The sequence below is a fragment of the Rhinolophus ferrumequinum genome, chromosome 15 (genome assembly GCF_004115265.2).
Source record: "Rhinolophus ferrumequinum isolate MPI-CBG mRhiFer1 chromosome 15, mRhiFer1_v1.p, whole genome shotgun sequence".
Classification (NCBI taxonomy): domain Eukaryota; kingdom Metazoa; phylum Chordata; class Mammalia; order Chiroptera; family Rhinolophidae; genus Rhinolophus; species Rhinolophus ferrumequinum.
Window position 1 is genome coordinate 41,679,653 of NC_046298.1, and position 23,613 is coordinate 41,703,265.

At 49.9% G+C, this 23,613-nt stretch overlaps 1 protein-coding gene across 2 annotated transcripts in view; it reads left to right on the forward strand.

The window, feature by feature from the left end:
- MARK4 (microtubule affinity regulating kinase 4) overlaps positions 1 to 23,613 on the forward strand; it is a 31,986-nt gene that overhangs the window by 1,967 nt on the left and 6,406 nt on the right. Inside the window, exons 2-16 of one of the 2 annotated variants that reach the window (XM_033127979.1) lie at positions 2,664 to 2,864; positions 4,862 to 4,915; positions 5,009 to 5,057; positions 5,737 to 5,802; positions 5,884 to 5,954; positions 7,174 to 7,230; positions 9,719 to 9,955; positions 12,924 to 13,043; positions 13,493 to 13,592; positions 14,936 to 15,045; positions 15,156 to 15,315; positions 17,997 to 18,214; positions 20,962 to 21,065; positions 22,945 to 23,223; positions 23,384 to 23,463. In XM_033127979.1, the coding sequence (XP_032983870.1) occupies positions 5,030 to 5,057; positions 5,737 to 5,802; positions 5,884 to 5,954; positions 7,174 to 7,230; positions 9,719 to 9,955; positions 12,924 to 13,043; positions 13,493 to 13,592; positions 14,936 to 15,045; positions 15,156 to 15,315; positions 17,997 to 18,214; positions 20,962 to 21,065; positions 22,945 to 23,223; positions 23,384 to 23,463 (1,630 nt within the window). In that variant the 5' untranslated portion in view covers positions 2,664 to 2,864; positions 4,862 to 4,915; positions 5,009 to 5,029. The remainder of the gene's footprint in view (positions 1 to 2,663; positions 2,865 to 4,861; positions 4,916 to 5,008; positions 5,058 to 5,736; positions 5,803 to 5,883; positions 5,955 to 7,173; positions 7,231 to 9,718; positions 9,956 to 12,923; positions 13,044 to 13,492; positions 13,593 to 14,935; positions 15,046 to 15,155; positions 15,316 to 17,996; positions 18,215 to 20,961; positions 21,066 to 22,944; positions 23,224 to 23,383; positions 23,464 to 23,613) is intronic. The other variant, XM_033127978.1, reaches the window with a different exon arrangement.

Consider the following 23,613-nt stretch of genomic DNA (forward strand, 5'->3'; position numbering starts at 1 on the left):
ACCCCTAGTCACTACAGGAAGTGCCAAGGAGCCCACAGGCCTGGTTTAAATGCTGGCTCTGCCAGCTGGTTTGCACTGTGTCCTCGAACTAAGGCTTCTCCCTTTCGGAGACTCAGTTTTCTTGCCTTGAAAAATGGGACAATCACTCAAGTCCCTTGGAGGATTATTTGGGATGATACCGGTGAAGCCTGGCACACAGATGCGCTCCGCACATGTTCATGCTATTGTGACTGGATCTGAGTCAGACGGCTGTGGATTCTCAGCCCAGGACTGTCACAGTTTGTTGAATGAGCTTACAGATCCACTCCCTGCTCAGAGACTCAGTTTCTTTATCTCTGTATGGGGTTGATCATGGTACCCTCCCTGTTAGGGATGTTTTAAGGACCCCAAGGAGATTATGTGAGTAAAATGCACAGGGCCAGGCTTACTGTAGCTGCTATTATTCATTATTATTATTACTATTACTACTAGTACTTTGATTATTCAGATAAGCATGGGTTCAAATCTAGTTTCTGTCCCTCCCTAGCTGTATGACCTCAGGCAAGTGACCTCCCCTCTCAGAACCTTGGTTTCCTCATCTGTAAAATGGGGCTATGTGAGCACTTTGTCCTCCTTTTGTTTTCCAGATTTATGCATACGGGGTGGAGGGAATGGGGAGATCTAATCCCCTTCTCTTCTCCCAACTCTAGTGTGTAAGACCTGCTTGTCAGTCCTGGCAGGGGTCTCCTCTCTCCCTCTGGAATCTGAAGTTGCAACCTCCCCCCTTTTCTAGCTCATTACCAGTCATGATGAAAGCCATGTAGGGTCATGTGCCCCCACCCCAAGTTCCAGGCCCCCCACCCTCCAGCCTCTCTGGAGGTTCCCTAGCAACAGACCCAGTGTTGGGGCACCAGCCGGGCTGGGAGGGAGCGGGGCCAGCTGGTGGTGCCAATTTTAGCTCCCGCCCCCTCCCCCTGGGGGCTTTGTCACCCACTGCCCCAGCTGCCCCTTGCAGGGGTCCCTCACCCACGCTGCCTTCAGTGGGGTGCCAACCCACCCCCACTTGGCTCCCCTGGTGCCACCTGATGGGGATTCTTCTCCAAGCCGGTATCTCAGTGGGCATCTTATCGGCTGGATCTCCACTTCCCTTCCCACCCTCCCCTGGAGGAGGCCCAGTGGGATGTGGGAAAGCTCAGCACTCAGGAGTCAGCAGGCCCGGGTCTGAGCCCCTGCTGCTCTGCTCCACCTGCCCTGTGACCTTGGACACCCCTGCCTCATTCTTGGGGTCTCTGTCTGGAGAGTGCAGATCATAATTGGACCCACATCGAGGCCACGTGAGCACGTAGTGGGCGCAGGGCAGTGGTTAGGGCTTCAGCAGGGGTGGGTTTTCTGTCCCATGCGGGGAACATTGTGTTTCTGCCTTTTGTGAATGAACTGTGTGACCTTGACAAGGCAGCTCCTCTCTCCAAGCCTCAGTTTCTCCCCTGGAATGTGAGGATGCAGATGCTGCCCTCACGGGCTCTGGGAATTAAATGTAGATGACATACCTATTAGCCCAGGACTTGGCCCTAGTAACGGCTGCTTAATAAAAGTGATGTGGGCGTGTGAGGCATATGGTAGGGTGATGGTGAAGACCATCAACTCTGGGGGCAGCTATCTGGGTTCAGAGCCCAGCTCTGGGCCTCAGTTTCCCTACCTATAAAATGGGGATGGCGACGTATTGATGGCCAGTGCTCATTATATATTGGTCATCACGACTGTTAAGTGGCCTGGCAGTTTTTCTCCAAGAGGCAGCCCGGGGCCCTCATCTCGTTGCCTACCTGGCTTTCTCTCTTCCTCAGCTCCCTTTGCAGGGCTGAGCAGCGCTTTCTGGCTGGGGCCTGTGGCTCCCTCTGTCGCCAGCACCCTGGGCCTCAGGCCTGAAAGGGAGGCACAGTCTCTGGGGCTCACAATCAGGACAGGGCAGCCTGAAGCAAGCAGGTGACCTGCGGGGGTGAGAGAGCCAGGACAGCAGGAACAGAACATCGGGGACAGATAGGAGTAATGGCGGGGGAGACAGCGGTCAGGGCGCTGATGGAGCAGCAGTGTTTGGTGGGGGGCGGGGCGAGCGAGGAGCAAGGTAACAGTGGGGCTAGAATGACGTCAGGGCAAAATGAAAGACTGTTGGTCACTGTGTTTGGAGTTGAATTTGGGATCAGAAGAAAATGTTAAGGGCACTATAAACTGGGAACAAAATACGGTATTAACATTTGGGTTTGGAGTAGAATTTGGGGGCCGGAGTGGAGGTAGTGGTGGAGAAAACAGCATGTTGGAGGCTGTGAGGGGCTGGGTGGCGCGTTGGGACCAGTCAACGTTGACTGCGGCTGAGGGTTGCAGCATTTAGAATAAAATACTATGGAGCTGATGGAGGTTCCAGTTGTTAGAAAACAAAGTTGGGGGTAGATGAAGTGCAGAGAGGGCTGAAGAAGAGGCCTAATGTTTGGGGCACTGGATGCTATAGATTTGGGGGGGCCCCAGCATCTTCGTTCTTGGAGGCGTCTTTTTGTAGAAAAAGACAGGGTACTCAAAGGCATCTTGCTTTTTTTCTGGCCTGGGCTAGAGTTAACCTCCCCAGCGCTGGGTTCCACTGAAGGCAGGATCAGACGGGCACTGCCCACCGCTCACATTCCATCTCCCCCACCCAGCATGGCACCTTGGGCAGTGGCCGCTCCTCGGACAAGGGACCATCCTGGTCCAGCCGTTCCCTGGGCGCCCGCTGCCGGAACTCGATCGCCTCCTGTCCTGAGGAGCAGCCCCACGTGGGCAACTATCGACTCCTGAGGACCATCGGGAAGGGCAACTTTGCCAAAGTCAAGCTGGCCCGGCACATCCTGACCGGCCGGGAGGTGAGTGAGGACATGGGGTGGGGCTCGGGGTTGAATCCTGCGGCACCAGTGCTTTGTGGGAGGTGGGGTGCGGTCGGGCTTGGCCCTCACTGTGCTTTGTGACCTCAGGTAAGTCCCTGCCTCTGTCTCAGACAGATAGGAACATCTCAGATTTTTCCAGAACAATCTAAGTAGCAGAAAAGAGCCAATTTAGGGCATCCCTGAAATTGTCAGGAAATCTCAAATCACAGGCAGAACCATGTATTGTATTTCTAAGAATTCATGTGGCTGTTGTGTCTGAACCTGGACTGCCTCCCCGTTTTATGATGATGAGAACACAAGAAGTTCATTTGTGTTCTCCATTACACGCTCTCCCCACCTTCCCTTCCAGAGCGGGCATAAGTCCCAAGTATGGCAACATTGTAGAAAGGGCCCATCCACGCAGACCTTGGGACCTAAATATGATGCCTCTAACTCACACTTAATGAGGAAAAAAAAGATGGTGGGTGGGGTTCATGACTCCTCTGCACCCCGTTCTATTTTAGAGCAAGTGACTGGAGTGGTTTCTTCTACCTTTGGTGAACCCTCTCCTGCCCTCACACTGGCTACGCCATACACACAAAAGACACCAGGCCCCAGTGGTTTTATGGGCAAATTCTACCAAACATTTCAATTTTATGACAGTACTTCCTGAGACTAAAGAAAGAGGCTGCACTGCCCAACTGATTTTAAGTGCTACTTCGATGATAACCACAAAAGCAGATAAGAAATGAAATTATGGGCTAGCCTCACACATGAACGTAGATACCAAAATCAAAGAAAGCTGTGTGATGACAAAGCTGGGTTTATCCCAGGAATGCACAGTTCTTTTCAGATTCACAATTTATTCATGTATTTTGCCACATTTACAGATTCAAGGAGAGAAACCATATGATTGTCTCAATACTGGCATACAAAGTGCTTGACAAAAATTAAAAACCCATTTGGAAGAATACGAGCAAAGCCAAAGGACCCTCTCCCCCACAAAGAACACATCGTTCCCCTTATGCTGTTGGTCTTGAACATGATTCCAGGGGTTTCTGAGAGGACCGGCTTCTAAGGGCCTCCCAGGGGAAGAATTCTGTAATCCAGTGGATCTGAGGGTGATTGGGGGTGGCCCCAAACGCCTTTGGGAAAACTACAGACCTAGAGCTGGATTAAGACTTTTAAAGGCCCCTCACTGTGGAAAAACTTAGGTGCTCTAGCCCAAGTGTAATTCAAAGTTAAAATTAACTGTAAAATAAGTATAAAGAGAATTCAGTAACATTCTGATGTTCCCTCCATGATGACTATCTCAAAGCTCTTTTAAAACTATGTGTGTGTGTATATATGTATATATATGTGTCTATATATATATTCTTTTTTTTTTTTTTTTTTAAGTGTTTAAGAAGTAGACTTTATCAGGCTGCATAAGGTCAGATTCCAGCCCACAATACTGGTCACATAACCTTGGCTGAGTTTCCCCATTTGTAAAACGGGGATAATTCTAGCACTCATAAGATTGTAATGAGGATTAAAAGAGTTCTCATTTGTAAAGCACATAGACCAGCCCCTGGCACATGTGACTGCTCGGTAAATGTAAGCTACAGTTATTACTCATTGTTCCACAGTTCGTACATTCAAAACAAAGATGTGATGGATGAATGATCTAAGATGCCCTCACAAAGGGCCCCCTCAAGGTCTTGGTCACCCTCACACAGGCCCCTGGAGCAGCCCCATCCAGGCTCCACTGTGGAATAGGGGATATTTCCTTATAGAAATAAGGGTAGCACTGAACGTGGTGGGAACAGCATGTGCAAAGGTCCTGAGGCCCAGATCCCCCATCCACTCGGAATGGCCCAGGTTGAGGGCTTTCTGTGAGGGGGCAAAGGAAGGGCATCCCAGGGTGATCTGAGTTAGGGAACCTTGCTCAGCCCAAGGGCCTGTGGTACTTTGACCTCCTCCCCACCCCGGCCCTGCCTGCCTTCTCCCACTTCCAGGTTGCCATCAAGATCATCGACAAAACCCAGCTGAACCCCAGCAGCCTGCAGAAGGTGAGGCCCAGGGAGAGGAAGCAGGGTGGGGGCAAAGTTGGGGAGAGGGTCCTTGGAACCACCCACCCTTACCTTTCTCTTTCTTCCTTCTAGCTGTTCCGAGAAGTCCGCATCATGAAGGGCCTAAACCACCCCAACATTGGTGAGAAGGGGAAGGGAGTGGGCTCAGAGGCTACCCACCAGGGCACTTGGGAAAGGAGTCGGGGACAGACCTGTTTTCTCGTAGCAATATTGCTGCTCACTGGCTCTGTGACCTTTGCCAAGTCACTTAACCTCTCTGAGCATCAGTTTCCTCCTCTGGAGTGGGATTGATAAAAGAGCTTACATCAAGGTCATTGTGAGGATTGGGTAAGATAATGCATGCAAAGCACTTAGTTCAGAGCTAAGCTGTGGGAGCTACTGTCATCAATAGCAATCATCTGTCATTGTCATTATCACTAGCAGAGGGAGAGAGAGAGGGCTGTTTAGGGAGAGAAGTGGGATTTAGCCTCGCCTGGATTTGGCTGCAGCATTTATCCATCCATTTATTCGTTTACTCAGTAAATATTTGTTGAGTGGCTGCTGCATGCCAGATGCTAGGGACCGAGTGGTGGAGAAAATAGACACAAATTCCTGGCCTCATGGAGCTGACATTATTGTGAGCAAGTAGAAAAGGTTGTGACGAGGGGCTGAGGAGTTGGGAAAATCTTGCCATCAGTAGGGAGCCATAGAGTGTTCTTGAGTGAGGGGTATTATGGTCGGCGTATCCGCATAGTTACTGAGTGCACGTCGGGTGTGGGAGATCGCTTCCTCATAACCCCCCTACCCTCTGGCTATTGCAGTGAAGCTCTTTGAGGTGATCGAGACTGAGAAGACGCTGTACTTGGTGATGGAATATGCAAGTGCTGGTGAGGCCCCTCCCCTCCCTACCCTGTCCTCTGCGGTGACCGGAGAGGGTCCCCCTGACCCCCTTGGCTTCTACCCTGCAGGAGAAGTGTTTGACTACCTCGTGTCACACGGCCGCATGAAGGAGAAGGAAGCTCGAGCCAAGTTCCGACAGGTTGGGGTCATGGCTGTGGCTGGGGCTGGGAGGGGTGCCTGGGTCCCTGGGGATGAGTCTGATTGTCCACTGATCTGGGGGCGTGGCTTAAGTCTGCGTATGGGTAAAGGTGGAGAGTTGGGTGTTCATGGATGTGCAAATGCCCAGGTGTGAGGATATCCAGATGTAGGTGTGCAGGTGCCCAGCTGGGTGGGTGAGGCAGGCAGGGAGGTGCCAGGTGTGGGGCCTGGGGGGGTGGTTTTTACAGGTGTTGTTTTTGGGGGGATTTTTTGTGGGGGTTGTGAGGGTGTGTGTAGTGTGTAGGAGTGTGGCTAGGAGAACCTGGAGGTGCCGGGGTGCTGAGGCACGTGAGTGTAGGAGTGTGGATTAGAAGATGTGTGGGAAATAGCTATGTTGGTGCCCAGGTGCAATGTACGAGTGTAGATGTGCGGGTAAAAGTGTGCGTGGCAGCCTGAGTGTATGAGTGAGGGGAGCCCAGTTTGGGTGTGTAAGTTTGTGGGTAAGAGGACATGCGGGTGCGTGGGTGTCCAGGTGGCTGGGTAAAAGGGCATGTGGTTTCACATGTGTGGCAATGTGGGTGCCCAGGTGTGTGAGACGGTATGAGGGGTCCTGGGTATGGGTATACAGGTTGGTGGACAAGAGAGTGTATGGTGTAAGGATGTCCAGGTGGGTGAGGTGTGTGGGTGTCCAGGTATGTGGCAGTGAGGTGTCCAGATATGTAAGAGGGCATGGCATGCAGGTGTGAGGGTGCCCAGGAGTGTTGGTAAGAGGGAATACAGATGTGGGGTTTGCTGGGTGAAGGGATCTGAGCGAGGGTGTCAGTCCGACTGTCCAGTGGCTCTGACACAGTTGTACGGGGTGTGGGGAGCTTAAGCCTTGGTGTGTTGGGGTCGTGGATCTATCTACAGGTATGCGACGTACTCATGCATGTTTCCAGAAGTGAAAGTCAGGAGGGGGCTAGTCCTCATGTCTTGGTTCCAATGTCCCTGTCAGGAGGGCATTCTAATATCTGGGTAACAGAGTGTTTGCATGTGCAGGACCCATAGCATTTCCTACTGTGACTGAATCGGGGTGTGAGGCCCCAGCATCTGAGCCTGTGCTTAGGGGAGGCCTGAGGTCCAAGGGCTGGGTTGTGAGTGGGCTCACGGGGTCTCTGAGGGAGGCTGAAAGGTTTGGGGGCCACAAGTAACTGACCTTCTCCCCCCTGTTCTCCCCCCAGATTGTTTCGGCTGTGCACTACTGTCACCAGAAAAACATTGTACACAGGGACTTGAAGGTGAGCCCCGCATCCCACTGTGAGCTCCCAGCTCAGCCCCCAGTGCCCCCGCTTGTCCCCAGCCCCACCTCTAGTCCCTTGGGGTTCCCCTGAACCGTCCACCACATTACCCCCTTTTCTCCACCTGCTCCTCTCTGAGCATTCAGGGCCCCTCGACTTTTTCCCAAGCCTTTTGTGACAAAAGCAGGGCCAGCAGAAGGGGGAGCGGGTGGGGAGTGGGGCAGGAGGAGCGAACAAAGGGGAAAGAAACAAAGTGTCCTGGAATGGCCCGGACGGTTACATGTGTACTGGACAGAGTCACTGGGAGGCGATAGAGTTTGTCACTCTCAGAACCTCCGGAGTCTTGGAATCTCTCAGACTTTAGAACATTCAGGAATCTTCGAGAATTGAGATTTTAGAGCCTGATTCTCCAGGGTCTGAGACTCCCAGGCATCTTAGAACTTGAGAAGGACCGTTGACAGAGAGCCCTGGAGCTAGCACCCAGCAGGGAAGGGACTCAGTAGGCCTGGACTCTGCTGCGTGCTCAAACTGAACAGGGGCAGCCCCTCGAGAAGCTTCATGTCGGGGGGGCCCCCGCTCCACACCCCCCACCCAGAGAGAACCTCACATCTCAAGACTTCTCGTCTTAAACCCGAGACATAAATGTTTGGGTAGCTCAGTCAAGTCTTGGCTGTGATTTCTTGAGAACCTACTATGTGTCAGCCAGGCCCCTGTGCTTTAAGGAAGTGCTTCTTAAGGTAGTGCTTCTTGAGTGAAGGACCTGGTTTGTTTTAATGTTTTCAATTCCCAACCCATTGTGGACAGGTACTTTGGTAAAGTACAATAAAATGAAATGAAAAAACCATGTACAAAACACAAGCCCAATTTTTAAAATTACTGTTAAATTCAAAAAACATAAAATTCCATTGTCACGTTGCTGTAGAAGTTTCTAAACCCTCTCTCCGTACTGCCCTGACATCCCCATTGTGGCCTTCTGAGGAAGCACCCTTAAGGTGCTGGGTAAGGGTGCCACGATTGTGAGGATGGAGACCTGGAGGAGGCACGCCCCCTGGTGGAAGATCCTGGAAGTGGCTAAAAGGGATTTTGGGATCTGGTTAGTGCACCAGGGGAACCAACCTACACGTGAGGATGGGGCTGGCCTGTGGCACCTCAAATGCCACGAAGGGAAATGTCACCCGTGAGGTAGACTGAGATGCCATCAGATTGAGGTTTGGGCAAGAACTCTCTGAAGTGTGTGTCTGTGGGTTCTATCCCTTTGTTGGGTCAGAGGTGGGGAAAGGCGTTACCGAAAAATAGTAGGAGGGGAGACCGTGAGAAAGCCAGAGATGCTGGTGGCCTGGACTAAGGAAGAGCTATGGTTGGCATGGGACACACGTGGGCAACATTTTTTTTTTCCAAAACTTTTATTTATTTAAGTGTGTTTTCGCAGGACCCTTTAGCTCCAAGTCAAGTAGTTGTTTCAGTCTAATTGTGGAGGGCGCAGCTCACAGTGGCCCATGTGGGGTTCGAACCGGCAACCTTGTTAAGAAGAGCACTGAGCTCTAACCAGCTGGGCTAACCGGCCGCCTCCGTGGGCAACATTTTGAAGGGTGGATATGTGCATCGAGTTGTGGTCAAGCTGGGAGAGGCAGGGTGCTGGAGGCTCCTTCCTCATTCAGGCCATGGGGAGGCCGGGGCTCTTGGATTCCAGGCTTGCTACTTTCTTGCTGTGGACATAGGTAACCTCCCTGAGCCTCAGTTTCCTCACCTGTGAAATGGCGATTATAAGAACACATACAACCAAAAAAAGACCAAACCTTATAACAATACAAAGCACTTACTGAGTGCTGGCTACTCCCCACGTGCTGTGGTTGGTGCTTTACGCTTAACCTCAGCTTACACATAGGGAAACTGAGGCACAGGGCAGTCTGGTAACCCACCCAAAGTCACACAGTGAGTGAGTGGTGGAGCTGCGATTTGAAGCTAGGATTCTTCCAGAGTCTGTACTCTTAATCCTACTTTCTGCGGCCACTCTTACAAAATAAATGACAGTACACGAAGCCCAGTGCATTATAGGTGTGCAGTAAGTGTTGCACAAAATGACTGTTTTCGTTTTTATGGGTCTTGAGCAGTCAGTCCTCTTTTTTTTTTCCCTGCTGGTTAAACAAGCTCAGAGAGGGACAGGAAGTGGCCTGAGGACTTACAGCTCTGCAGACCATGTGGACAATAATAATAGCTAACCTTATATAGTGCTTACTGGGTATAGAATATTGTTCTAGGTCTTTTACATAGATTAATTCACTTAATTCTCAAACAGCCCTGTGAGGTAGGGACTGTCATTGCCCCCATTCTGTGGATGAGGAAACTGAGGCCCAGAGAGATAAAGTTACTGCCTGGGGTCACACAGGGAATAAGGGACTGGGCCACAGGCTGTCAGGTGGACCAGCTCCAGAGCCTATGCTCCTATCCTCTACACACGTCCACCCTCTGCCCTCTTTTTCTCTCCCAGGCTGAGAACCTTTTGCTGGACGCAGAGGCCAACATCAAGATAGCTGACTTTGGCTTTAGCAACGAATTCACGCTAGGATCGAAGCTGGACACATTCTGCGGGAGCCCCCCATACGCCGCCCCAGAACTGTTCCAGGGCAAGAAGTACGATGGGCCGGAGGTGGACATCTGGAGCTTGGGCGTCATCCTGTACACCCTCGTCAGTGGCTCCCTGCCCTTTGATGGGCACAACCTCAAGGTGCTGGGAGGGGCTGGCACGGAGGTCTTACTCTCCTGGGGAGGGTCTCTCTAAGCCTCATCCAAGACACTTTCTCTGCAGAGGTGAGGAGCTGGCCTGAGGTCACATGGCAAAACGGAGGTCAGGCAGGACCCAGGTCCCCACAGTTGCATGGCCAGCCCAAGTGGACCGCTGTTGGGGTTCGGGGCATGGGCTTTGCAGCTGGCGGGCTGGGGTTCAAATCACAACTCCATCAGCACTTTTTTGTTGCCCACCATCGATGGTTCAGGCTGTTTCAGGTTTTGCAGATACTGTGTGAACAAGCGAGGCAGAAACCCCTGCCTTCCCACAGCTGCACTATGGGTGATCCTTAAAAACACGCTGAGTAGGAAAAGCCAATCACAAAAGGCCACGCATTGTGTGATTCCACTTCTATGAAATGTCCAGAAGAGGCAAAGCCAAAGAGACAGGAAGCAGATTAGTGGTTGCCTAAGTCTAGGGGAGGATGGGGAAGTTGGAGAATAGGGTTTCTTTTGGGGTGATGAAATGGTCTAAAATTGTGGTGATGATTGCACAACTCAGAGAATATACTAAAAACCATTGAATTGTGCACTGAAAACTAAAAAATTCCTGCCCTCATGGACCGACATTCCAGCAGCTGAGCCAGGCAGAAAACCAAATAAATAAGCAAAATATATTATTTCAGATGCTGGCCAGTGCTACAGGGGAAAAAAACATAAAAGAGGTGGAAAGTTTTTTTTCTTTGAACTTTTTATTCTGAAACATTGCCAGTCTATAGAAAAGCTGTAAGGCTAGAACAAAGTATGCATGGCACCTTTCAGGAGATGCTCCAGTCGCCAGCATTTGGCCACTTTTGTCACATCTATTTGTATATGCTCGTGGTGTCGTTGTGGTCATCGTTACTGATGGAACATTTGGGAATTAGTTGCAGACACACTGTTCTTTTTTAAAAGCAACGTATAGCAGGTATCCGCTGAGACCCGGGCATTTTCCCGTCCACTGTCACACTCAGGAAATCCAGCGTTGATGCAGTCCTGGCCTCTAACCCGTGGTTCACACTCAGATAGCGACCCGAGGACATCCTTGGTAGCTCTTTTTCCTCCTGCTCCAGCATCTACTCGGGCTCCTTATGTGGCATTCAGTGTTGAGGAGGACAGGCCATCAGAGCAGAGACTGGGTGAGGAGGAGGAGGGAGCCCCTTTTCACAGTGGCCTTGGCCAAGCAGCCGGCCCCTCTGAGACTCAGACTCCCGCTCTGTTCAGTGAGCACCATAAAGTACTAACCTTGTAGCAGCGACCCAAGGACTCACTGAGATGAGGCAGGAAAGTGCTCACTATCACAGAAGAATCTTTCTGAGCCCCAAGCATAAAGCCAAGAGACCTTTTCAAGGGTCTAGGCCAGTGACTCACCTGCCCCAGGCCCTTGTCACCTCCTGCTGTCCTGGTTTCCCCTCCAGTAACCTCAGGCCTTGCTAGGCAAAGGAGACACAGCTGGGGCAGGACCCAACTCTGTCATTTCCTTACTGAGTGACCTTGGACATGTCCCTTTCTGAACCTCAGTTTCCCCTCCTGTCGGTGGGGACATTAAGAGTATCCACTTATAGCCAGACTGGGTGTGTAAAGCCCTTCACCGGGATCTGGCATTTAACTAGGTGACATGCTTGGGGGCAGCTCTCGTGATGGTGACAGTGGCCTGATGGCACCTTCATGTGACAGAGGCAGTGTGGTGCAGTAGTGACACAGCACAGGCTCTGGAGCCCGACTGCCTGGGTTTGAACCCAGACCCTGTCAGTTTCTGGCTGTATAATCCCAGGACTAGTGACTTAACCTCTCTAGGCCTCCGTTCCTTTTCTGGAGAATGGGCATTATGACGTGCTTCACAGCATTGTTGCGAACACAGGTGGAATATGTGTAAAGCAGTTAGAATACCGCCGGCGTGGGGCGAGTGCTCTGAAAGCGATACTCATTATTATGAAATATTCACGACCCTTCAGGCTGTAATGATCTGCAGACCCAGGAGGCTCCCCAGCCATGTAGGAGAAGGCCCTGGAACAGAACCCGCGCCCAGTCTCCAGCAAAGGGCTTCACCCCAAGAGACCCCCTCTCTTCATTCACCCTCTCCTCCATTTTCTCTCTCCGTACATTTTCTTTTTTTTTTTTTAAGTTATTAGGGTGACATTGGTTAATAAGATATGTTTCAAATATACAGTTCTATAATATGTTTTCTGTATATCGCATTGTGTGTTCACCACCCAGAGTCAAGTCTCCTCCCATCACCGTGTATTTGACCCCCCTTCCCTCTGGTAACCACTCTTTATTCAGGACGGAAGGGGCCCTCCCTGGTCATCCAGGCCACAGGGCATGGAATTTACAGCCTTGGCAAGGACCCTCATAAAAAGCTCATAGTTCTTTGGAAAGACAGGCGTGTCTAGTGGCGAAGGTACAGCGGGGAAAGGGAGGCGGGCAGGGTCCTCCTCCCTCCTCCCCTATTGGAATCCTAATTAAATAGCACTTGCTCTGGTCCCAGTGTGTGCTAGGCATTTACTTCTATAAATTCAATCACACCCTAGTCCATGAAGTGGGTGCTGGGATTCCTGTTTACAGATAAGGAGACTGCAACCCCACTGGCTAGCTCACCTGCCCACCTCTCCCCTTACCTGGCTTATAGAATTCACTTTCTCTGTAAGATTTCCTCTGAATGGAAAATTATATAGCTTTAAAAATAGTATATTTTTTTGGAAAGTTGCTGCATTTAATGTTCCAATTTTACAGGTGTGGAACTGAGGTCTAGAGAGAGTGGTAGGGTTTTGCCCACCTCGTTGGGTCTGGATCTCAGAGCTTCTGTTACTTCTGTCCGAGATTGAGACAAAGATGAGTGTGTGTGTGTGTGTGTGTGTGTGTGTGTGTGTGTGTGTGTAACGGGTGGACAGGAAGGTTGGGCCTCTCCCCCAGTAACCCTGTCCCTCCAGGAGCTGCGGGAGCGAGTCCTCAGAGGGAAGTACCGGGTCCCTTTCTACATGTCAACAGACTGTGAGAGCATCCTGAGGAGATTTTTGGTGCTGAACCCAGCTAAACGCTGTACTCTCGAGGTAAGCCCTCAGCCCCACAACCCTCCCCTTGCAGCCTCCATGCCCTGCACCTTTCCTCTACCGTTCCCACCTGCCTAAGATCCACTGCTGGAAGGTGGGAGCCGGGCAGCCCGGGAAAAGGCTCCTGGGCCTGTCCTGACACCGCTGCGCCCACTCCCTGCCATTCCAGTAATTAGCTAATGAGCTCCTGGGATGATTACAGGGTGCTGGGGACCTAGATGATGTGGAGGCGGGAGGGTGGCGTCAGGAGGCTCCAGCGGGAGCATGGGGGGTGGCAAGGGGGTGCTAGCTCTCAGGAAGTCCTCTATCCTGGGGTGTTAAGCCTTGAGGTTGGGGTCAGGACAGGTAGCCCCACCTGGGGGGCCTGCCTAGGGGGTGCGCAGCTGTACTTTTCCTAGTTTCTTCTGACGTCTGGCTTCCTCTTCCCTGTCCTGCTCTGATTCCTGCAGCAAATCATGAAAGACAAATGGATCAACATCGGCTATGAGGGTGAGGAGCTGAAGCCATACACAGAGCCAGAGGAGGACTTCGGGGACACCAAGCGAATCGGTGAGAGTCAGGGTGCGCAGGTGCCCCAGCTCCTCAGGCCCGCTGGCCACCGAACCAGGGGTAGGAGCTTCCCAGCACCAACCCTTTTGGTCAGTGCGTCAGAGAAGGTTGCAAGGCAGTTGGGGAGAGTGGAGAAGTCTGGGCTCCAACCCCTCTGCTGCTGCTTTCTAGCTGTGTGACCCTGGGCAAGTGTCTTCCCTTCTCTGTGCTTTTATTGCCTCATCTGTAAAATGGCGTAATCATAGAACCTATCTTGTAGGGTTGTTATGAATATTAAATGAGTTAATCTACGTAAAGCACTTTATATTAGGCATGTAATAAGTGCTGATGTGTGTTAGCTTTGACTATTAAGACACAAAAAGAAGTCACAGGTCACCTGCAGAAGAGTTTGGTCACAAGTCATCAGTAATCCGCATGTTTGGGGAAATCCCCACCTTGGCATGTGCCTCCGCCTCCACTCCTTTGGTCCTGATCCCTCCAGCCTGGACCCTTCGAACACTTGACCCCTAAAGCATTAGCCCTGGAAGAGCCCCTTAGGAACCATCCAGTAACCCTCTATTCTACAGCTGAGGAAACAGGCCACCATCAGAGCTGGCTACGTTAGTCAGGACTTTTGTGGTTGCAAGTAACAGAAAACCCAAGCCATTTTGGCTTAAACCAGATAATAATAATAATAGGTTGAACCATAGGAAATTGCCACTTTTATAGCAATTTAATATGGTTTAACCTAATAGTGATAAGTTAATTCATTCACATAACTAAAAAGGCTAGGGTAGGTCGGCCTACAGACACAGCTGGATCCAGGTGTTCAGATAGTTGTTGGGAATCTTCTATGTGGTGGTGGCTTCTTTCCTAGGCAGCTCCCCACACCCCCACCCCCACCCCCACTCCCAGGAGCAAGCTGGCAACAATATATCCTAGTGGCCTTGGGTACTCATAAAGGAAGAGAAGCCACTTCATGATAAACTACTAAAAGCCCTAGGCTGGTGATTATTGGCTACCCCTGAACCAATCAGTTTAGCCTTGGAATGGAATGCTGTAATTGGCCAGACTGGGGTCATGTGCTTGCCCTGAACCAATCAGTCACTGTGGCCTTATGAATGGGGCACTCTGATTGGCCAGAGCTGGGTCCTATGCCTGCCCTTGGGACTTGGAACAGGCAGGAGTCAACCAGGTGATCTGAGCTGGGAAGGAATATTCTTCCAAGGAAAATCAGGGTTGTCCTGGCAAAAGGAAGAATAGGTACTAAACAGGCCAAAGAGCAAGCATTGCTAATGTGATACAGAAACAAGTGGAAGGGAAGGCTCTCCGGACTGAACTGCCTCTCCATCCCCCTCTCCCAGACGTGATGGTGGGTATGGGCTACACGCGGGAAGAAATCAAAGAGGCCTTGACCAACCAGAAGTACAACGAAGTGACCGCCACCTACCTCCTGCTGGGCAGGAAGACTGAGGTCAGAAGGTGCCAGGGGCATTTGGGTTTTGCAGTGCCCAGGGTGGAGGGACTTCTGGGGCAGAGGGAACATGGAGCTGAGGCTCCTTGTGGTGTGTCATCCTCTTGCAGGAGGGTGGGGACCGGGGTGCCCCAGCACTGGCCCTGGCACGGGTGCGGGCGCCCAGCGACACCACCAATGGAACAAGCTCCAGCAAAGGCACCAGCCACAGCAAAGGGCAGCGGAGCTCCTCTTCCACCTACCACCGCCAGCGCAGGCATAGTGACTTCTGTGAGTATGGCTCCACACCCTCACATGCCATCCCTGGCCCCAAAGCCTCCGCCCTGTGATACGTCAGGGTTCTCCGACAGGCAGGCACCAGAAACCCACTCAAGCCAATTACAGCAAAGGGAAAACTTTCTTAGAAAGATGCAGGGACATTTCATAGAACTTGGAGGCAGGAATGTACAGCCAGGCTCTGGGAGGAATCAGAAACTGGAAAAGCAGCCATACCCAGAGCGGACACTCTCTGTGTCTTGCTTCATCTCTGCTCACCTGGTTTTTCCTTTCTTTCTCACTTACCGTACCTTATCTTTTCCCAATGTCTCAGCTCCTGACATCTCATTTTAGAGACCAGCCCAAATGGTAGCTGCAATCTCTCTGATCCACTTGTCAGGGATCCACTTGTCAGGGAGAGAGCTCTGATACCAGGATCCACTTGGGATTAATCTACTGTGATTGAGATACTGGAGGATACATTGTACAAAGTGGCTGCTGAGAGCCTGCCCTCTGGACTTGCTTCCCCGCTGAAATGTGGGGAGCCCCTTCCTTACTAATGGTAAGGGGCTGGACAGACACCTAATTGTACCCCACATTCTGTAACTGAAGGTATCTCATCCCCTTCAGAAAATAAATAGGCCCCCCCCCACCACCATCACAGATTTAGGCATAGAAACTCCCAAGAGGTCTCTTACTTACACTCTCATCAAATGTTAATCGTCTCCACTATTTTTTAACAGCTTTATTGAGAGATAATTCACATACCATTCAAAGTGTACAATTCAGTGGTGTTAGTATAGTAACAGAATTGTGTATCACCACAATCAATTTTAGAACATTTTAATTACCCGAAAAGAAACTCCACACCCCTTAGCCATCCACTTCAATCCCCACTCCGCTCCACTCCCCCATACCCCTGACAACTACTAATCGATCATCTGTCTGGACAGATTTGCCCATTCTGAACATGTCACGTAAATGGAATTATACAATGTGTGCCCTTTTGTGTCCGGCTTCTTTCATTTAGGATAACATTTTCAAGGTCTCTCCACATTTTAGCATGGATTAGTACTTTATTCCTTTTAATTGCTGAATAATACTCCATTGCATGGATAGACCACTTTTTCTTTATCCTTTCATCAGTTGATGGACAGGTGGGCTGTTTCCACCTTTTGGCTGTTGTAAATGGTGCTGCTGTGAACATTTGTGTACAAGTTTTTGTGTGGATGTATGTTTTCATTGCCCTTGGGAAATACCTAGGAGTGGAATTGCTGGGTTATATGGTAACTCTATGTTTAACAGTTTAAGGGATGGCCAGGGTGGTCTTCAATTCTCTGTTATTTTGCAGCCCTTCTTATCTCCAGGGTGAAGCTCTTTACTCTGGGAGAGGCACTAGTATGGAGAGAGGGCTGTCAGGAAACTCAGCATCAGCCCTAAACAGGAAGTAAGGGTTTATGGATGGTCAAACTGTTCCCCTCCCCTGGATCTCCTTTTCCCCACCCATAAAATAGCAGGACTGGCCCAGAAAATCCTCAGAAGCTTGTGACTCCAACATCCTATGCTTAGAACATGTACCCTTTAAAAGCCCCCACATGGAGACCTTCTGGGTTCCAGGGGTTCTCGGAGTGAAGGATTGTTGACAGGCGCCCCTTATCCATCACGAACTTTTATTATGGTTCTGGGACTTTTAACTACTAAGATTCATGAGGATTTAACATGCCGATGTTCTGATTGTCTGAAGTTCTAGAACATGTTTCTAAACCTGTAAATACCTAAGATGTACTAAGGGGCCAGATTTTTCTTTTGTTTTAATTAAAGTTTATTGGGGTGACAATTGTTAGTAAAGTTACGTAGATTTCAGGTGTACAATTCTGTATTACATCATCTATCAGATTGGTTTTTGAAATTAAAACATGCTTCAAATTTAATAGTACAGAAAGGGTAGGCAATAAAAATGTTTTCATGTGACGTATTTCTCCCAGCCACCCCACCCCCCACCCCATTCTCCTTGGAGGCAACCACTATTACTGGTTTTATATAAATTCTTTTGAAGGGTTTCATTCATAAATATATAAAGAAGTAGTTATGAACAGAAGGAGGAAGATAGAAAGAAAAGAGACATATAAAGATATGTAAACACTATGTTAATATATTAATATAATATAAAGATAATATTCTCTCCTTTTAACACAAACGATAGCCTTTTGGAGATGCTCATATATAAACAAGGAGATACAGATAGGCACTGTCCTCCTTTTTTATACAAATGGTAGCACACTGTAGACCTCATGCCTTGCCTTTCCTTTGTAGGCTGTCTTGATGATTGCTTTATTGTTACATAAAGAGATTTTATTCTTTTTTATAGCTGTATAGTATTCCATAATCTTGGAATACTATACAGAACTATCTTGGCTTATTTAGCAATTCCCCTATTAAAGGGCATTTAGGCTGTTCCCAATCTTTGTGCCTTTAAAAACAGGGTCATGCAATGCATACCCTCTACTTGCATCGTGTCATTTATGTAGGGTTTCTGGGTTAGTATATGTGCGTGTGTCATTTTGGCAGATATTGTCAGAGTGACCTATGCAGAGATTGCAGCTGATGCAAGGAATTCTAGGCTCCCAAGGATCACCCAGAGTAGGTTCTAGCTTTTCCAGGTGACGCCAGCCCTAACTGTACCCTCCTTCCACCAGGCGGACCATCCCCTGCACCCCTGCACCCTAAGCGCAGCCCGACCAGCACGGGGGAGACAGAGCTGAAAGAGGAGCGCCTGCCTGGCCGGAAGGCAAGCTGCAGTGCCGCGGGCAGCGGGAGCCGAGGGCTGCCCCCCTCCAGCCCCATGGTCAGCAGCGCCCACAACCCCAACAAGGCTGAGATCCCAGAGCGGCGGAAGGATAGCACGAGCACCCCTGTGAGTAGCCAGGCGTGGGGAGCAGGGTCAGGGGTGCGACCACCCGTGGCCCAGCCTGTAGATGCCACCAGATTCACATCATTTACACCCTGCCATTTCCCATCCTGTTCCCCAGACCACCACACAGGACTCCTTGTTACTTCCATTCATTCATTCATTCATTTTCAACAGACATTTATTGAGTGTTCTCTCTTTGCCTGAGCTCATGCCTGATGCTAGTGTGCAAATTAGCAGTCTGTGTCAGAAAGAAGAACTACACGTTTTGGGCAGGAAGGATTTAATACAGGGAATTAGGTGTGGTGCTTAGAAAATTGTAGGAAGTGCTGGAGGAGCAGGCAAAAGACTAGACCTACAAGAATGACACCTCATGAGAGCAGACCTGACCCACCAAGGGACCTGCCATCACTGGGGCCACCTCTCATGTTGAATTCAAAAACACACGATCATGGCTACAGGGTAAGACTCAAAAACTTCTTCCTCCACCAGAAGAGCCTCTTGCCACTGAGAGGTCTGGAGAATGGGCACTGGAGCCCTGCTAAAGCAAAGACCCGCATCTCATGACCTTGCCTGTGTGAGCAGAAGTCAAAGGGGACAGGAAGGTGACTGCCACCCTATTTCTACCTTCCATATCTTCATGAGTGCAAAGATTGGCAGGACCCTTTCCTATCCAGAACCCGAGCTGCAGAGCACTCTGGGGAATGTAGTGTTTGGCTTTTCCTGCTTCTGCAGCTCCCTAGAATGTTATGGTGCAAGCTGAGGGAACCAAAATATCCTCAACATAGGGAGACAAGGGTGGAGGCAGATTATAGGAAACTGGTCAGGACTCTGAAGCCACATAGACCAGAGTTTGAATTACATTGATGAGCTGTGTGACCTTGAGCAAGTGCCTTCACATCTCTGAGCTTCAGAATTCCACCTGGTGAAATCAGCTTATCACAGAACTTGGGTTATCGTGAGAATAAAGTACTTCACACAGCAGCTGGCTCAGTAGCACTCAGTAAGAGCTATGTTGTTAAAATAAAACCTACACTTTAAGAAGCTAGAAAAGGAACAGCAAATTAGCCCCCCCAAAAAGTAAAAGGAAGGCAATAATAAGAAAAGTCAGTAAAGGAGAAAACATATACACTAGAGAAAAATCACCAAAGCTGAAAGCTAGTTCTTGAAAAGTAATAAAAGTGGACCCCTAGCAAGACTGATTAAGGAAAAAAAGATAGCAAACACAAATTACCAATATCAGAATGAAAAAGATAACTATGGGTTTGTTTGTTTGTTTTAATTGGGGAACAGTGTGTTTTTCTAGGACCCATCAGCTCCAAGTCAAGTTGTTGTCTTCAATCTAGTTGTGGAGAGCGCAGCCCACTGGCCCATGTGGGAATCAAATGGGCAACCTTGGTGCTATGAGCACTGCCCTCTAACCAACTGAGCCAACTGGCTGCCCCCAAGATAACTATGTTTTAACGTAAGATGGTAAAAAGGTAGTAGGAGCTACTCTAAGCCAATAAATTTGACAACTTAGATGAAATGGATAAATATCTTTAAAAACATAGTGAACCAAAACTGACATGAGAAGGAATAGAAAACCTGAATAGTTAAAAGAAATTGAATCCATAATTTAAACCTTTCCCATAAAGAAAATTCCAGATCCAAATGGTTCTAAACTGTTGGAATTCTGCCAAACATCGAAAGAAGAAATAATGCCAATCTTTTTCTTTTTTTAAAGATTTATTGAGGAACATTGGGGAACAGTTTGTTTCTCCAGGGCCCATCAGCTCCAAGTCATTGTCCTTCAATCTAGTTGTGGAGGGCACAGCTCAGCTCCAAGTCCAGTTACCATTTTCAGTCTTTAGTTGCAGGGGGTGCAGCCCACCATCCCATGTGGGAATTGAACCAGCAACCTTGTTGTTGAGAGTTCAAGCTCTAACCAACTGAGCCATCTGGCCGCCCCTCCAGCAGCTCAGCGGCAGCTCATTGTCTTCAATCTAGTTGTGGAGGGTGCAGCTCACTGGCCCATGTGGGAATCGAACTGGCGACCCTGTTGTTCAGAGCTTGCTTGCACTCTAACCAATTGAGCCATCCAGCTGCCTGAAATAATGCCAATCTTAGACAAACTTCCCGAGGTTAGAAAAAGAGGGATCACTTTCCAAATACATTTTATGAGGCGACATAATCCTGATGTGGTATTTCTTATCCTCAGAGAGCTCACTGTCCAGTGCTGGGTAGGGACATATATGTGAACAGATGTTGACGGTACAAGGTGATCAAGGCTGCTGCACTGCGGAAGCCAGAGGAGGCACCTGACTTAACCTGGGGCCGGGGGTGGGAGTAGATTATGAAGTGACATCTGAAATGTACATAGGAGTGAGTCAGGGGGAAGGTAGGAGGAGTATCCAGGTAGCAGATGAGACAGCCTCAGCAAAGGCAAAGAGAGACACTGTGGCATGAATATGTTAAAAAAAAACTTTGATGAACTGTACTGGGGGGGTAGAGTGGGGAAAGAGGTGGGCAAGGCTGCCCCTGGAACCTTCTCTGACCCTCTCAGCTCCAATGGCCTCCCTTGACTCTTAGCCTAGATTGCTGGAGTGAGCCATTAGCCTTGTGTCTTTGGGTCCTTTAGCCCAGAGTAAACCATCAGTTTACACATAGGCCCCTACCTCGTTCATAACGAGGGAGGCCAGGGAGGGTAAAAGCAGGGAGTTAAGGGGTGCCCTTTTACCCCCTCAATCCCCTCCTGGCCATGTCTCCCACAGAACAACCTCCCTCCCAGCATGATGACCCGCAGAAACACCTACGTTTGCACAGAACGACCAGGAGCTGAGCGCCCATCCCTTTTGCCAAATGGCAAAGAAAACAGGTAAGGAGGGGGTGTGGCAGTGAGGAGGGGGGAGTGAAATGAGGTGAGCAGGGCCCCCCTTGATCTAAGGTGATAGATGTTGGGGGAGAGGTGCCATTGGGACTGGGGAGTGTATGTCTCTGCCCTTCCCTTGGCAGACTCTACCCATGTCCTCCCCCTCCCGGACCCCCCTGAAAATCCTCCCCCCTTAATTAATCAGTCATCAGCACAGGGAAGCGTCTGCCCTGTTCTCTGCCTACGAGCCTTGGGAATCTAAGTTGATTTTTATTTTTATTTTTTTAATGATCCATTTTTAGTACTTAGAAGCCCCAGAATGTCACAGCTTCCACATCCTCTGGTTGGCTGGTTTTCAAACTTATTTTGCCTGAGTCTGTTCAGTCTCTTTCAGCTGGCAAGTGAGGGGAAAACCAGTGCAGACTGGCTGGAGCATAAGAAGGGAATGAATTTGTTCACATCCGACTTCAAGTCCAAGGGCTTCAGGACAGTGACTCTCCTGCCCATCAGGACTGTAGGGGTATAAAAATAATAGTAGCCAACATTCATCAAGCAGTAACCACGTGCCAAGCCTCCGTCCCTTAGGTGGTTGAATGTCCCTAACACTTCTGTGAGGTAGATCCTGGTATCGCCGTTTTACAGCTGAGGAAATGAGGCACAGATAGGTTAAGTAGCTTGTCCAAGGCCCTTAGCTGCTAAGTCAAGGAGCAAAGATTCCAGAATCTGTATTTGTAACCACTATAATGCATGACCTTTCATCTCTAGTCAAGTGACGGTGTATAGTTAGATTATAGACTCAGCTTCTGAAACAAAGAGACCCCAGGTATAGTGGCTTAAATGAGATGGAAGTTTAGTCCTCGGTGACAACAATCCAGAGGTAGTCAGGAAAGGTCCTTCAAGGACCCAGGTTGATTCTGTCAATCTCAACATGAGGCTCCAGCTCTGGGTCTGAGGCCACTGCATCAGTTGCCACCATTTTCCAACCAGCAAGAAGGGTGAAAAGAAGGTAGAGTGAAAGCAGCATTCTTTTTATAGAGGCGTGACACAGAAATGGTATCAAGTACTTCTGCTTATATCCCATTGGCCAGAGCATAGTCATATGACCACCCCTAGCTGCAAGGGAGGCTGGGAAATGTAGTCTCTGGCTGGATGGCCATGTACAGCGCTCATTCTCTCAATTAAAAGTTTGGTCACTATAGAAGAACAAGGAGGATGAATTCTGGGGGAGAGGTAGTGGCATCTGCCACAGTCAGGGTTCTCTCTTTGAAATCCAGGCTGGTTGCTGGGGTCCCTGGAAGGATAGAGATTGGAGGTCTGACCTCTGCTATCGGGACTGGGAGGGTCAGAGGGGGCTGGAGGAGGGTCCTGGTACAGTGGGACCACCACTGCCCACACAGCATCCTGAGAGAGTTAGGAAGACGGGCCCTTCCTCCTGATTTTCACCTGTTGAAAAATTGTCATAATTAATATAGGTACTCTTAACATACACATCTGTTCCTTTCCCAAGTTTGGATAATGAAAGTTCAGATAGCAAAGTATTTACAAAGTTGATTTGGTTCCTGAGGTTTGGATGGCAAATAGCAAGAGATTCATCCAAAAAGGTATCTGAATCTATTCAATGACTGAGTTGGAGAAAGGAAAGGTGGGTTAGGGGACAGTTTGGAGGGGGTAGTTTGAAGAAGGGACAGTTTGAAGGAGGGATGACTTAGGGGTGTTGAGAATTGGTAATATAATACTAATTGTCCTACTGTACATGGCAACCCTGTCTCCGAGCTCTAGGTTAGGAGGAGTTTATGATCTCGGGACAGGACAGTGAAGAATCAGAGGGACTGGGGTCTTGGCCTGCCTTGAGGTGTTGCCCTGACTTGTCCTTCTCTGCCCACAGCTCGGGTACCCCACGGGTGCCCCCCGCCTCCCCCTCCAGTCACAGCCTGGCTCCACCATCGGGAGAGCGGAGCCGCCTGGCACGGGGTTCCACTATCCGAAGCACCTTCCATGGTGGCCAGGTCCGAGACCGGCGGGCAGGGGGCGGGGGAGGCGGGGGCGTGCAGAATGGGCCCCCTGCCTCTCCCACACTGGCCCACGAGGCCACACCCCTGCCCACCGGGCGGCCCCGCCCCACCACCAACCTCTTCACCAAGCTGACCTCCAAACTGACCCGAAGGTAAGCCCCACGGGACATGGGGGCAGGGGGCAGGGTAGGGGGCTGATGGGGCCTAACCTGTCTTCTACTCTGCTCTGCCTCCTGTACCCCGACATCATCTCCTCTTCCTCCTCTTCTTCCTCCTCCTGCGTCACCCTTCACCTCCCTCCTCACACTACAGGGTTACCCTCGATCCCTCTAAACGACAGAATTCTAACCGCTGCGTTTCGGGCACCTCTTTGCCCCAGGGATCCAAGATCAGTAAGTCCTGTCCACCTTCCACTCTCATTGGCTCTGCCTCCCTATCTGCATGTCTGACCTGTGTGTGCGGGCATGGAGGGAGGGGGGCTGTGTCAGGGGAGGGGTCTGTACCTGGGGACATTTACTCATTTAATAAACAATAGTCTGGCC